General features: G+C 47.2%; 1 protein-coding gene across 8 annotated transcripts in view; it reads left to right on the forward strand.

Annotated features, from left to right (window-relative positions):
- LOC139277433 (receptor-type tyrosine-protein phosphatase mu-like) overlaps positions 1 to 14,648 on the forward strand; it is a 1,220,924-nt gene that overhangs the window by 222,574 nt on the left and 983,702 nt on the right. For all 8 annotated transcript variants that reach the window (XM_070895883.1, XM_070895900.1, XM_070895892.1 and 5 more), the window contains exon 2: positions 7,023 to 7,148. In XM_070895883.1, the coding sequence (XP_070751984.1) occupies positions 7,023 to 7,148 (126 nt within the window). The remainder of the gene's footprint in view (positions 1 to 7,022; positions 7,149 to 14,648) is intronic.

Below are 14,648 nucleotides of genomic sequence, written 5' to 3' on the forward strand. Positions count from 1 at the left end.
CACCCTGGCTCGGATGTAACCGCGGAAGAGAGGCAGGCAGTTGGGCTGAACAACCCCCTCGACCGCCCGCTGCCTGGACCAGTTGATGGCCCCCTTGGCCATGCCCAGGAGCTGTCCTATGAGGAGGCCTTCCGACCTGCCCGCTCCCCTCCGCACAGATCAGGAGCGTGGGACTGAAGGGCAACCAGAATTTGGGGAACAGCCCCTTCAAATATTGGAAGAGGGGCTGCAACCTCGCACATTCAACATACACATGGAACATGGACTCTTCAACAGCTCTACAAACCTGTGAGCATACTCACAGCAAAATAACAGAATCTCACAGGAACAGGAAGAGGCCCAAAGGATAGGCTTGCAGGAAGGCCATGGGTGTAAATAACTTTTTATCTTAAGAGGATCTCAAATTATCCTAAAATTCTCTAGGTTACTCCTCTAAACTTAACCCATCTGTTCAAATGTTACTACCTCCATCATAGAGGACCATCATCTAGCATCAGGGTCTTTTCCTGGGAGAATTCCAGTCATTACGAATACGTTCCTCCCCAGCAGAAAATAGCTCTAAATTGAAAATCATTTGTAAATCAGCTCCCAGAGCAATGAGGAGCTCTATCGCTTTCTTTTGCAAAAAAACATTGCTATCAAAACAAAATGCACAATAAACTAAACATAATAAAAGCCCTTTGCTATTTAAGAACAGTCTAAACAGGGGTCCAAGAAGTCTAAACATTTTTGATTAAGCTCAGGTTGTGTTTACACCACAGAAAAACTAGGATTTATTTCTAGAGAACATAAGAACATAAGAATTAAGAGCAGGAGTAGGCCATACAGCCCCTCGAGCCTGCTTTGCTATTCAGTAAGATCATGGATGATCATCAACCTCAACTCCACATTCCAACCCGATCCCCATATCTCTTGATTCCCCTAGAGTCCAAAATCTATCTATCTCAGCCTTGAATATACTCAACGATTTAGCATCCACAGCCATTTGGGATAGAGAATTCAAGGATTCAGACCATCTGAGTGAAGAAAATCCTCCTCATCTCAATCTTAAATGGCCCACCCTGTATCCTGACATTGTGCCCCCTAGTTCTAGACTCTCCAGCCAGGGGAAACAACCTCTCAGCATCTACTCTGCCAATCCCCCTCAGAATCTTATATGTTTCAATGCGGTCACCTCTTATTCTTCTAATCTCCAGTGAATATAGCCCAATCTACTCAATCTCTCCTCAGAGGACAACCCTCTCATCCCAGGGATCAATCTAGTGAATCTTTGTTGCACTGCTGTACTGTATGCATCTGTGAGGAGATGGAAGATCCCAGCTCTGAACTCCAACAGAAAGAAAACTTCATCTTTTTTTTAAAATTCATTATTTCCGCCTTGGATTTCTTCGCTCCTTCTTTCATTTTTTATTTTCTGTCGACGGATGTCTCACAGGTTTGTAGAGCTGTTGCACTGTGAGTGGCTTAGCCAGTCACATGATGTTCACGAGACTCAATAAAACCCCAGTCAGTTGGGCCTAGGTCATCCACGATGAAGTGTGCGGTTGTGAGCCTAGTGGATGAACTGTAGTGTGATTGTTAAACCTTTGCGAATAAACCAACTAGTTCTTAATAGCAATGTGTTGCTATGAATTCTTAAACAAAGAATCCTTGAAGCAAATACATTATAACCGCCTGTAAGGCAAGTATGTCCTTCCTCAGATAAGGAGACCAAAACTGTGCACAGTACATCAGGTGTTGTCTCACCAAAGCCCTGCACCAGTGTAGCAAGGCTTCCTTACTCTTGTACTCCAACCCTCTTGCAATAATTGCTTGCTGTACCTGCAGGCTAACACTCTGTGTTTCCTGTACAAGGACACTTAAATCTCTCTGAATACCAACATTTAATAGTTTCTCTTCTGTTTGCTGCTGTAAGTATCCTACTAAACATAGAAACATAGAAAATAGGTGCAGTAGTAGGCCATTCGGCCCTTCAAGCCTGCACCACCATTCAATATGATCATGGCTGATCCTCTATCTCAACACCATATTCCCACTTTTTCCCCATGCCCCTTAATGTCTTTTGTGTCTAGAAATCTATCTATCTCCTTCTTAAATATATTCAGTGACTTGGCCTCCACAGCCTTCTGTGATAGAGAATTCCACAGGTTCACCACCCTCTGAGTGAAAAAATTCTCCTCATCTCGGTCCTAAATTTCCTACCCCGTATTCTGAAATTAGTCTTCGCAATCTTAAAAAGAAAGAAAAGAAAGACTTGCATTTATATAGCACCTTTCATGACCACCGGGCATCCCAAAGCACTTTACAGCCAATGAAGTACTTTTGAAGTGTAGTCACTGCTGTAATGTAGGAAACGCCGCAGCCATTTTGTGCACAGCAAGCTCCCACAAAACAGCAATGTGATAATGACCAAATATTCTGCTTTAGTGATGTTGATTGAGGGATAAATATTGGCCAGGGCACCAGAGTGAACTCCCTTGCCTTTCTTCAAATCGTGCCACGGGATCTTTTACATCTGCCTGAGAGAGCAGACAGGGCCTCGGTTTAACGTCTCATCTGAAACAGTACATCAGTCCCTCAGTACTGTACTGGAGCGTCAGCCTAGAGTTTGTGCTCAAGTCTCTGGAGTGGGACTTGAACCCAGAACATTTTGGGGTGAGAGTGCTACCAACTGAGCCACAGCTGACACCTTTGTCAAAGAGTAGAGTTTGGATTATCAAATTGTCAGGATATAATAGCACAGCACTGGAACTAAAGGAGCATTACAACAGTTAATATCAGTGAGCATGAATTTTGACCATGCTCCTACACTTATTCCTGGGAGTAAATATTCCTAACATGTTAAAGCACAAACATACCCTTTGCTTGTTAAGTGATTGCTAAGTAGTAATTTATGTCAAACATGCAGATTTACTTAATTCCCGCACTGCGAAAATCTTTTCCAGTTAAGCCAGTTTTATAGCACCAGAGGGAGACACAATGGGTTCCCAGAACTTGTCTGTCATGTTCTTTTTTTTGTATTTTGTTCCTAAATGATTTCATTGTGGAAGGAGTCGAAGTGGAAAGCTCTGGAGAGATCTCCTGAGACTTCCACTTCTAAGTATTATTTAACTTGACAGTCTTGGTTGTGGGCCTGGCCTATTTTTGAGGGCCCTTCATGCTTTCGATGGCTTCTCCTGTCACTTACCCAACACTATCAACAAATTTGCATCAGTCAAAATTTGACACGGAGCCATGTAAAGGGCTATTGGTACAGATGACCAAAAGCCTGGTCAAAGAGGTAGGTTTTATAGAACAACTTAAAGGAGGAGAGAAAGATAAAGAGGTTGAGAGCTTTAGGGTGGGAATTCCAGAGCTTAGGGCCTAGGCAGCTGAAGGCACGGCCGACAATGATGGAGCGAAGGAAATCAGGGATGCGCAAGAGGCCAAAATTGGAGGAGCACAGAGAAGGTTGAGAGGGGATTTGATAGAGATGTTCAAAATCACGAAGGGCTTAGACAGAGTAGATAGAGAGAAACTGTTCCCATTGGCGGAAGGGCCGAGAACCAGAGGACACAGATTTAAGGTGATAGGCAGAATCATTGCCAAAGGCAGCATGAGGAAAAACCGTTTTACGCGGCGCGTGGTTATGATCTGGAATGCACTGCCTGAAAGGTGATAGAGGCAGAGTCAATCGTGGCTTTCAAAAGGGAATTGGATAAGTGCCTGAAGGAAAAAAAATTGCGGGGCTACGGAGAAAAAGCGGGGATGTGGGACTAGCTGAATTGCTCTTGCAGAGAGCCAGCATGGGCTCAACGGGTCAAATGGCCTTCTGTGCTGTAACCATGATTCTATGATCTTGGAGGGTTATAGGGCTGGATGAGGTTACAGAGATAGGGAGGGGTGAGGCCATGCAGGGATTTGAACACAAGAGTAAAAATGTTAAAATCAAATGTTGTTCAGCAAGCACAGGGTAATGGGTGAGTGGCATTTGATGCGAGTTAGGACACGGGCAGCCGTGTTTTGGATGAACTGAAGTTTACGGAAGGTGGTAGGTGGGAGTATAGCAAGGCGAGTGTTGGAATCCCAATGGTAAACTGACTGCGGTAATAGCTCGGAAACATCTTGGTCATCTGTCTATTCTTTACCTCCAGCATGATACTAGTTAAATTCAGCTTAACAATATCGTGGGGTGAAACTATTCAGAGGAACGAAGTTGACTTGCAACAAATGTAAGATAGTTGGCATTTGTGCCCATATATAGCACTGCAGAGTAATTGACATCCATAGACATATGTACTGTAGCAGTTTGAGGTAACTGACAGTGACCCATAGTGCTTACCTCAGCTTTTTCCTTGAAATAAGACATGTTTGTCCACCCACCTCTTGAATAAACGCACTTCTATGTCTATTAAGGAGGTTAATTGATGATTCAGAATTGATTATTCTTGTTTGGCTGCTCAGTTTTTCATTAGTTGTAACACATTTGAGCTCCAAGAATGTGTAATGAGTAACCCCATGGGCTCCTGACAGTCCACTAAAAACAACTCAAGGAAAAAAAATGCCTATTTGATGCCCGATCAACGGGCTAAGAGTGAAGTAAGCCCTTCAGTGCCGGCTGATCCAGAATTGTGGGTATCTTTGTGTTTAGGGTCTTGAAACTGGGTTGAGACTGCCTGACTTAATTTACACAAGAGCCTTACAACCGACATTAGCAGAGCGAGAGAGAGAGAAGTGCTTTCATCCCATCAGTCTTGGCTGGATTAAACCCAGGTCCCAGGAGTGAAACTGCAATGTTTAAAATGTCTATGCAACCTGTAATGTATGCACCTGTGAGTATGCTCACAGGTTTGTACAGATGTTGTCACCATCTTGCCGTCGGGAGGAGGTGGAGGTCCCCAATGGAGGGCCCTCAATGTGGGAGTCCTCCTTTTATCGATCGGGAACTTGGCCTGGAGGGTGGTGCACGGAGCAGTGCCGTGCAACAAATTTTTAAGTCGGTTCACGGGCTCCCAGGCCGCCTGCAATTTCTGCGGTCTGGAAGTGTCCGTGTTCCATGTTTTTATTGCATGTACGAGGTTGCAGCCTCTGTTCCATTATTTAAAGGGGCTGCTCCTCAATTTCTGCTTGCACTTCAGTCCCACACTTCTGATCTTTGGGCACCCTGTGCAGAGGGGAGCGGGTAGGTCCGAAGGCCTCCTTGTAGGACTGCTAATGGGCACGGCCAAGGGGGCCATCAGCCGGTCCAGGCAGCGGGCGGTCGAGGGGGTCGTTCAGCCCGACTGCCTGCCTCTCTTCCGCGCGTACATCCGAGCCAGGGTGTCCTTGGAGATGGGGAACGCGGTGTCCACCGGTACGCTCGCGGCCTTCCGCGAGAGGTGGGCACCGGAGGGACTGGAGTGCATCATCACCCCGGCAACCAAATTTTAATTTGATTTTATATGTTTTAAAGTTTAATTTGTTTTATTGCCGGTTTTAGTGTCCCCCAAGGCAGGGGGCACTTGTATAATTTGCCTTTTGGTGCCCAAAAAACCCCACAAAAAACACAAAAAAACACAAAAAAACCCCCCAAAAAAACAAAAAAAAAGGGAACTGAAAAGTGTTTGGAGTGTCTCACCCTTTTTAATAAGGGGGCACTTGAGTTAATCTTTATTTTGTTTCAACAAAAAGAGTTGTACAGATGTTGTCACCATCTTGCCATCGGGAGGAGGTGGGCGTCCCCAATGGAGGGCTCGCTATACGGGTGTCCTCCCTTTATCTATTGGGGACTTGGTCCGGAGGATGTTGCAAGGGGCAGTCCCGTGCAATTAGTTTTTAAGTCGGTTCACGGACACCCTGGCCAACTGCACTTTCTGTGGTCTGGAGGAGTCCGTGTTCCATGTTTATATAAAATTTGTAAGGCTGCAACCCCTCTTCCACGATTTGAAGGGGCTGCTCCTTGATTTCTGGCTACACTTCAGTCCCATGCTCCTGATCTTTGGCACCCTGTGCAGAGGGGAGTGGGCCGCTCGGAAGGCCTCCTCGTAGGACTGCTCCTGGGCATGGCCAAGGTGGCCATTAACAGGTCCAAGCAGCGAGCGGTCGAGGGGGCCGTTCAACCCGACTGCCCGCCTCTCTTCCACAGCTCCGTTCACGCCAGGGTGTCCCTGTAGATGGAGCACGCGGTGTCCACCAGTACGCTCGCGGCCTTTCGCGAGAGGTGGGCACCGACGGGACTGGAGTGCATCAGTCATCACCCCCGGTAATTTGATCTAAGTTCCCTTTAAAGTTTTATTTGTAAATTTGTTGGTTCTAGTACCCTTACCAAAAAGGGGCACTTGGCTTTAAGTTCTATTAAAATAATTGTAGAGCTGTTGCATTGTGAGTGGCTTAGCCAGTCACATGATGTTCACAAGACTCAATAAAACCCCAGTTAGTTGGGTCTAGATCGTCCACCATGAGGCAGGTGGTTGTGAGCCTAGTGGATGAACTGGTAATGTGTAGTGAGATTGTTAAACCTTGGTTAATAAACCAACTAGTTCTTAATAGCAATGTGTTGCTATGAATTCTTAAACAAAGAACCCATGAAGCAAATACATTACACAACCCAGCCCTCTAGTCTGACCTTATTGCTTTTGTGCTGTTCAATGACACTTGTTTCTCGGCTAATTCTTTTGAAACTGGGAAGCAAATATGAATTTTCACATGTTCTGGATAAAATTCATGTCTAATCCTAATAAAAAAAAAGTAATAACCTTTCACTCAGCTCCAAAGTTTCATAAAATGAATGAAGACAGGCTCTCAATGGTCTTGAAAGTGCTGCAGATATCAAGGTGTTAAGATTGTCTGATTGGACTTTTTGTTTGAGGTGGTGCATTAAAGATGACTTTTGGTGTACTGTATTCGAGTTGTGCCAGGCCATTCAGAGTGAAGAAAGGGCTGCCTCGTCCTTTCATCGAAAAGAATTTTAATTAAAAATCCCTGACAAAAAAGCTATGAATGAATGCTTTTGAAATTGAAATGGATTTTTTTTTTTGTTCATTTTTTTCCTTCTGCTTCTGCAGGAAGCTGTTCCTTCGATGAACCGTTCGGTGTTTGTGGGTACAGTCAGAGACTGGAAGACAGTGACCTTGACTGGGATCAAGTGAACACAATGGTGAAACCTTTCATGGATCCATGGATACCAACAGGTTTGTTCTATTACTGGAAACAACAGGACATATGTTAAGCTGACATTCAAATACGGCTTGATATCAAATGATCAAGCCGCTATTTCTTGGAACACGAAGCTGGTGGATATAATTCTTGGCGCTGTGAAGTTAGGTTGAAATTTTCTTTACTTCCTGTGTTTGTTAGTTGACCTTCTTATTTGACTTCCATGTGCTTTACATGAAGCTCTTTGTCAAGTCTGGAATCTCATTTAAAATAAAAACAGAAAACGCTGGAAATACTCAGCAGGTCAGGCAGCACCTGCGGAGAGAGAAACAGAGTTAACGTTTCAGCTCGGTGACCCTTCGTCAGAGCTGGAAAAAGATGTAACAGGTTTTTAAGCAAGTGTGGGGGCAGGGAAAGGGGAGCAGGGAGGAAAGAGCAAAAGGGAAGGTCCGTGATTGGGTGGAAGGCAGGAGCGATTAAGAGACAAAAGGGATGATGGTGCAAGGCAAAAGGAGATGGTAATGGGACAAGTTAAGACATAAAAGATGAGACTGGATAGGGTGTGAATGGAGATGGCAGAATCGTCAACAGTTGCTGTGGGAAAGAGAGAAAAACACAGAAAAAAAGATAATTAAAAAAAAAAGATGGGCAGAGGTTATGGTCTGAAATAGTTGAACTCGATGTTGAGTCCAGAAGGCTGTAAAATGCCTAAACGAAAGATGAGGTGCTGCTCCTTGAGGTTACGTTGAGCTTCGTTGGAGCAGTGTAAGAGGCCGAGGACCGAGAGGTCAGAGTGCGAGTGGAGCGGAGAATTAAAGTGAAAGGCGACTGGAAGCTCGGGGTCACGCTCACGGACTGCAACCTAATTTGCTGCTCTGTGTAGATATGTGTATGTGTATATGTTTAAGCTCACATCTGCACTTTAATGTAAAAAACACAAAATCTGCACCTGCCCTAATGCTTCAGTTTGGAAGCAGTTCGGAAATGTGGAACTGAGGCGTTAAGGAGGGTCCAGGGTGGAACGTCTGGGCTGTGCGAGGATTGCCAAGTCTGGAGGTTTCGTCACATGACCTCTTACCTCCAATCGCTCTCCCCCCCCAGTCAATCTGCCTTTCTCCCCCTCCAATACTTTAAAACGCATAAATAAAAGTGTTCCAAGACTTATTTTTAAAAAAACACAATTTTGTTTTTGTGCTCCTATGATTTTTCTCCTGAGATACTTTCAACAGTGTCCTGGAGATGAAGCTTTAATTTCTGGAGACGTAAGGGCAAACAATGGAGGGTTGGCAACCCGAGGCTGTGCCGAGTTAGCTCACCTCAGCTCGGGTGGTGAGGGCACTACTATTGACCAAAGTGAATGTGGGCAACGGAAGAGAAAAATCAGCTAGGGTTCTTCCCCCAGTTGCAATCCAGTGATCCTTGCTTGGAAAATGTATGATTGTGGATAGTAGGTCAGGATAACATTCGGTTTGGCTATGATACCCTGTGTGGTCAAACTTACATCCCGGTCTGGGCTCATATAGAAGAACAGCTTGGTGGATGAGGTGCCAAAGGGTAGATGATACCATAGTTTATACATCCAGCAAGTTCAGTGCCTTCTCGAGAAGAGTTAAAGGAAACTGGAGCGGGAGTGGGGGGGTCTGGGAGAATATAGTACAAAATATCTCGACACCCAAAATTACTATCTACAATTTAAACATAATATGTAATGCCGACCCCAAGAAATAGAAAGAGAGGAGGCTGGATCTTCCAGTGCTGACCGGCTCTGTTTTCACCCCAGAGGGGCGGCAATGGCGGTGGTGACCTCTTCTGGGTGGGTCTCTTTGTCCCTTGTTGCGACACCGGCTCACTTTCTGAGCCCCGCCCGACTCGTAGTGCCGCATTGTGCGCCATGCTAGGACCGCCTGTGAAAACGGGCGGTCCGACCGATACCGGCTGCAGCGAGGTAACTAATGCCCACCTCAGGTAAGTGTGATTGCGTTTTCTTCTATCTGTTTATGCGATTTCTGTTGTGGCGGAGTGGGCTATGTACTGGGAATGTTTTTGGTGTTTTTTTTTGCAGGTTTTCTTTTTCTCCCCAGGCCTCTCTGAGCGCTCCTGGGCCGGCTCTTTAACTCGGGATTTTCGCATGCTCAGCCGGCCTAGCGCCCCAAGAGAGGTGTGCAACACCTCCCTTAGCGCCCTGCCCAATTTTGCTGACTGAGGCGCAAACTGTTCCTGAGCGCAAACTTTACTGCCCCGCCGCCATTACCGCCCCGAAATGAGCAAAGCCAAAAATCCAGCACTTTTCTGCAAGTTGTACAATCACTCACACGGCTAAAATAAAGTGCCCGCTTGGGGAAAGCTGTATCGAGTTCCGCAGTCACACTATTATGAATCATAATGTCAGCCATGAACCAAACCTAACAAGTACATGGTAGCAGGCAGTGTTTCCCAGGCGCATGTCACCGAGTCAGCTTGTATTTATGCTTGAGGCCCTGAACCTTGGCAGTGTTTGTGTATGCAATGCTGCCGCTGACAGCCCTGAGTCTGCTCGCCCTGTTGTAGCTAGCTGGCCTTTAGCAGTGCAGGATGCCCGGGTGTCAAGAGGATGTTTTACTCCTTGGGCTGCTGAAGGCGTGGTGCATCTGACACAGAAGAAACACGGCTGCCAGTGATGTTGCTGGCTGCTGCACACTGCCCATGGCTGCGTGCACAGCCCACCCATACAGGCCAGTACTGGCCAGTGCAGCTCTTAAACAACGGGATGCGAAGAATTTGCACATGTATCCCGACAAAATGCTTAGAACATGGTCTTGTCATAAACACCTTGTTCCGTCAGAGAGACAAGTACAAGGCCTCATGGCAACATCCTCACTTCAAGCACTGGCATCTGCTCGACTACATCATCATCCGAGCGAGGGACCACAAGGACGTCCACATCACCTGCGCCATGACAGGAGCTGACGACTACTGGACAGACCACCGCCTAATCCACTCTGTCAATTCCATCAATGTAGCCCTCAAACAGCGGCGGCAACAGAAACTATGTCACAGGAAAATCAACGCTGGAGCACTCAAAGACTCTGCTAAGAAAGCCCTATTCAGCCAGTGCCTCACATCCAACCTGACGACTTCCAGTGATCCAGAGACACAGTGTCCACAGTGCCTGGTCTGCCCTCAAGGCCTCCATAATTAGCAGTTGTGAAGAGACGCTTGGTCACTCAACCAGGAAATCTCAAGACTGGTTCGACGAGAACGACCAGGAGATCCAGGAGCTAATAAGCCGAAAGCGCAAGGCATTCTTGAACTGGAAACAGCACCACAACTCGAGAGCAAGAAAGCAGCTCTATATATGTCTGAAGGCCGAGGTCCAACATAAAACTTGCGGCCTAAAGAACAGATGGTGGGTGGAAAAATTGCAGGAGATCGAGCAACTAGTCGACAACCATGACGTGCATGGATTCTTTAACGCAGTCAAGGCCACTTACAGCCCAATCACCGAAGGCCCTACCCCACTACTGGCCAAGAACAGAGAGGTACTCATCAAGGACAGAGAAGCAGTCAGTGCCGGCTGGAAGGAGCACTTCGAAGATCTCCTCAACCGAGACTCTGTCTTCAACGTGAGTGTCCTCGACTCCATCCCACAACATGCTACCTGCCACCATTTCAGCATAACTCCAGCCCGGCATGAGGTTAAAAGGGCCATCCGACAACTGAAGAACAACAAGGCTTCAGGAGCAGATGGAATCTCCGCCGAAGTACTAAAGCATGATCGAGTACACTATTGGCATGAATCCATGAACTTATTTCTCTTATTTGGAAGGAGGAGAGCATGCCAGGGGATCTCAGATGCCGTAATCGTAACCATCTTTAAGAAAGGTGACAAATCCGATTGCGATAATTACAGAGGAGTTGCCCTGCTGACTGCCACAGGGAAAGTCATTGCAAGAATCCTCCTCAATCCCCTTCTCCCAGTGGCTGAAGAGCTCCTCCCAGAGTCGCAGTGCGGATTCTGCCCACTGAGGGACACAATGGACATGATCTTCACCACGCGTCAAATTCAAGAGAAATGCAGGGAACAGCACCAACCTCTGCACATGGCCGCCTTCGACCTCACAAAGGCCTTGAACACTGTCAACCATGAGGGATTATGGAGCGTCCTCCACAAATTCGTCTGCCCTGAAAAGTTTGTCACTATCCTCCGCCTGCTCCATGATGACATGCAAGACGTGATCCTGACCAACGGATCCATCACAGACCCAATTCATGTACGGACCAGGGTCAAGCAAGGCTGTGTCATCACACTAACGCTCTTCTCGATCTTCCTTGCTGCAATGCTTCATCTCACCTTCAGTAAGGTCCCCGCTGGAGTGGAGCTAATCTACAGAACAAACGGGAAATTGTTCAACCTTCAATTGCCTCCAGTCCAGATCCAAGGTCATCCCATCCTCTGCCATTGAATTACAGTATGCAGACGTCACTTGTGTCTGTGCACCCTCGGAGGTCGAACTCCAAACCGTCGTCAACACCTTTACTGAAGCATACGAGAGTATGGGCCTTACATTAAACATCAGTAAGACAAAGGTCCTCTTCCAACCTGCCCCCGCCACACAGTATTGCCCCCCCGATTATCAAAATTCATGACGAGGCCTTGGACAACGTGGACCATTTTCCATACCTTGGGAGCCTACTGTCAACAAGGGCAGACTTCGATGACAAAGTCCAACATCACCTTCAGTGTGTCAGTGCAGCCTTCGGTCGCTTGAGGAAGCGAATGTTTGAAGACCAGGACCTCAAACCCGGCACCAAGCTCATGATGTACAGGGCAGTAGTGATATCCGCCCTCCTATATGCTTCAGAGACATGGACTAAGTACAGCAGGCACCTCAAAGCACTGGGGATGTACCACCAATACTGCCTCTGCAAGATACTGTGAATCCATTGGTAGGATAGGCGCACCAACGTCAGTGTTCTCGCTCAGGCCAACATCCCCAGCATCGAAGCATTGACCACGCTCGATCAGCTCCGATGGATGGGCCACATCGTTTACATGCCCGACACGAGACTCCCAAAACAAGCGCTCTACTCAGAACTCCAACACGGCAAGCAAGACCCAGGTGGGCAGAGGAAATGTTTCAAGGACACCCTCAAAGCTGCCTTGAAAAAGTGCAGCATCCTCACTGACACCTGGGAATCCCTGGTCCAAGACCGCTCCAAGTGAAGCATCCGGGAGGGCACCGGACACCTAGAGTCTCTTCGCCGGGAGCAAGCGGAAGCCAAGCGCAAACCGCGGAACCTCTGAGCATTTGCAAATCTTACCCACATGAAGTTGTTTCCTGCTCTGACTTGACGTGTAAACAAGACCACATCGCAGCCAGGCAGTCGAGGTAGTTATATTGTGGAATGAAATGTAGTGTCACAGAAGCATGAAATGATACAGCGCCAGAAGGAGGTGATTCGGCCCATCGTACATGAAAGAGCTATCCAATTATTCCCACTCACCTGGTCTTTCCTTATACCCCCTGCAATTTATTCCTGTTCATGTATCTATTCAATTTTGAAAGATATTATTAAATCTGCTTCCACGATCCTTTCAAGCTGTGCATTTGTATATTTAAATTCAAGGCACACAACACAGACTTAAATACGCTTGTCTCGTCTTGGTAAATGCTAATCTTTGAATTGTTTACTGAAACAATTTAGTTTATTGTTTCATTTAATAATGAAACAATCAGTTGCTTTGAACATTGATATCTTTGGTGCAGACACCGACTAACAAAAGCTACTTTTATATTGTCCTTTCAAGGGTGCTGGTGCTGTTATTTCTCGATGTGTGGGTGTCATGCCCCCAGTGACAACCCCAATGCAAATTTGAAATCAAAACAGAAAATGCTGGAAATAAACAAAAGGTCAATTAGCATCCATACAGAGATACATCAGGAGCAGCAAGGTCGGGGCAATGGAGCGGCGAGAGATCGTGGAGCAACATGATCGGGGCCCAGGAGAGGCATGAGTTTGGGGCCCAGAAGAAGCGAGGGCCCAGGGGCAACACGGGCCAGCCCACACTGCGATATGTGTGTGCACACTAGGTCCGTGCAGCAGAGCTGGTCTCCAGTCATCTTGGTTAACCCTTGCCACTGGACCAAGACCTAGCTCTGTCAAGCCCGTGTGGTGGCTGGTGTGCAACGGCCACCACACGTTAAAAAAATCCACGCACAGGCATCTTCCACCCTTCAACATATAGTTTGGGACGTGGAATGTCAGGTCCCTCATTGTAACACTTGTGAACTTTTTGGTGTGGAAGCAGGTCATCCTCTATACAAGGGACTGCCGAAGAAGAAGAGAGAACATCGGAACAGGAGGAGGTCATTCAGCCTCTCGGGCCTGTTCCGCCATTCAATTAGATCATGGCTGATCTGTACCTCAACTCCAATTTCCTGCCTGTGCTCCATACCCCTTGGTATCTGTACCCAAGAAATGTTAAACTATCTCATTCTTGAAAGCTCCAATTGTCCTAGCATCCACGGCATTTTAGAGGAGATAGCTCCACATTTCTAATACCCAAGGGACTGGATTTTTCAGTTCTGCTCATTTCGGGGTGATAATGGGGGTGGGGCAGTAGTTTGCATCCAGGAAGTTTGTGCCTCAGTCAGTAAAATTCATCAGCTGGGCCCTGAGTGTGGGATGGACCAATAAGGGAGGCGTTAGAGCACTGGGTCGGCTGAGCAACTGAAAATCCCGAGCTAAACAGCTGGCCTCGGAGCGCTGTAAGAGAGGCCTGGGTCGGGGAGGCGGGGGGGGGGGGGGGGAGGAACTGAAAAAAACACCAAAAACATTCCCAATCAATAACTCACGCCATCACAACATAAATCGCAAAAAAAAAAACCAATCACACTTACCTGAGGTGGATATTACTGACCTCACTGCAGTCGCTACAGCTCGGACCGCCCTCTTTCACAGGCGGCCCCAGCACGGTGCTCTACGGATTGCTACGGATCGGGCGGCAGCCAAAAATTGAGCCGGTGTTGCGACCAGGGCCGTTGCACACTGGCTTGCCTCTTCCAGGCGGTAATGCTCGGCGCCCCCCGCAAATCCGGCACCGAATGTCCCGGTGGGCTGCCGGAAGCTGACCGCCCACCCGGAAGTGCTTACCGCCGCCATTGCCGCCCCTTCGGGTCACTACTGGGGGCGGCAGAAGACCAAAAGTCCATCCCATTGTGTGAAGAAGTGCTTCCAGTTTTGCTCTTGAATAACTGGCTCTAATTTTAAGACGATGCCCCCCCCTCCCTTCTTCTGGACTCCCCCACCAGAGGAAATAGTTTCTCCATATCCACCCTATCAAATCCTTTTACCATTTTAAACACCTTCATCAGATCACCCCCTCAATCTCCTATACTTACGGCAGGCTCATGTTTTGGTGAGTATCCTTCATCAATACTTTTACTCGAACGTTTCCTTAGCCAGCATTTGTGTTTGAATGGTCCCTGACACACGCGTCTCACAGATGCAGCATCTTGTGAGGAGGTGCCGATAAGATGTTAAACCGATCCCAT

Source organism: Pristiophorus japonicus, chromosome 1, assembly GCF_044704955.1.
Source record: "Pristiophorus japonicus isolate sPriJap1 chromosome 1, sPriJap1.hap1, whole genome shotgun sequence".
Taxonomy (NCBI): domain Eukaryota; kingdom Metazoa; phylum Chordata; class Chondrichthyes; family Pristiophoridae; genus Pristiophorus; species Pristiophorus japonicus.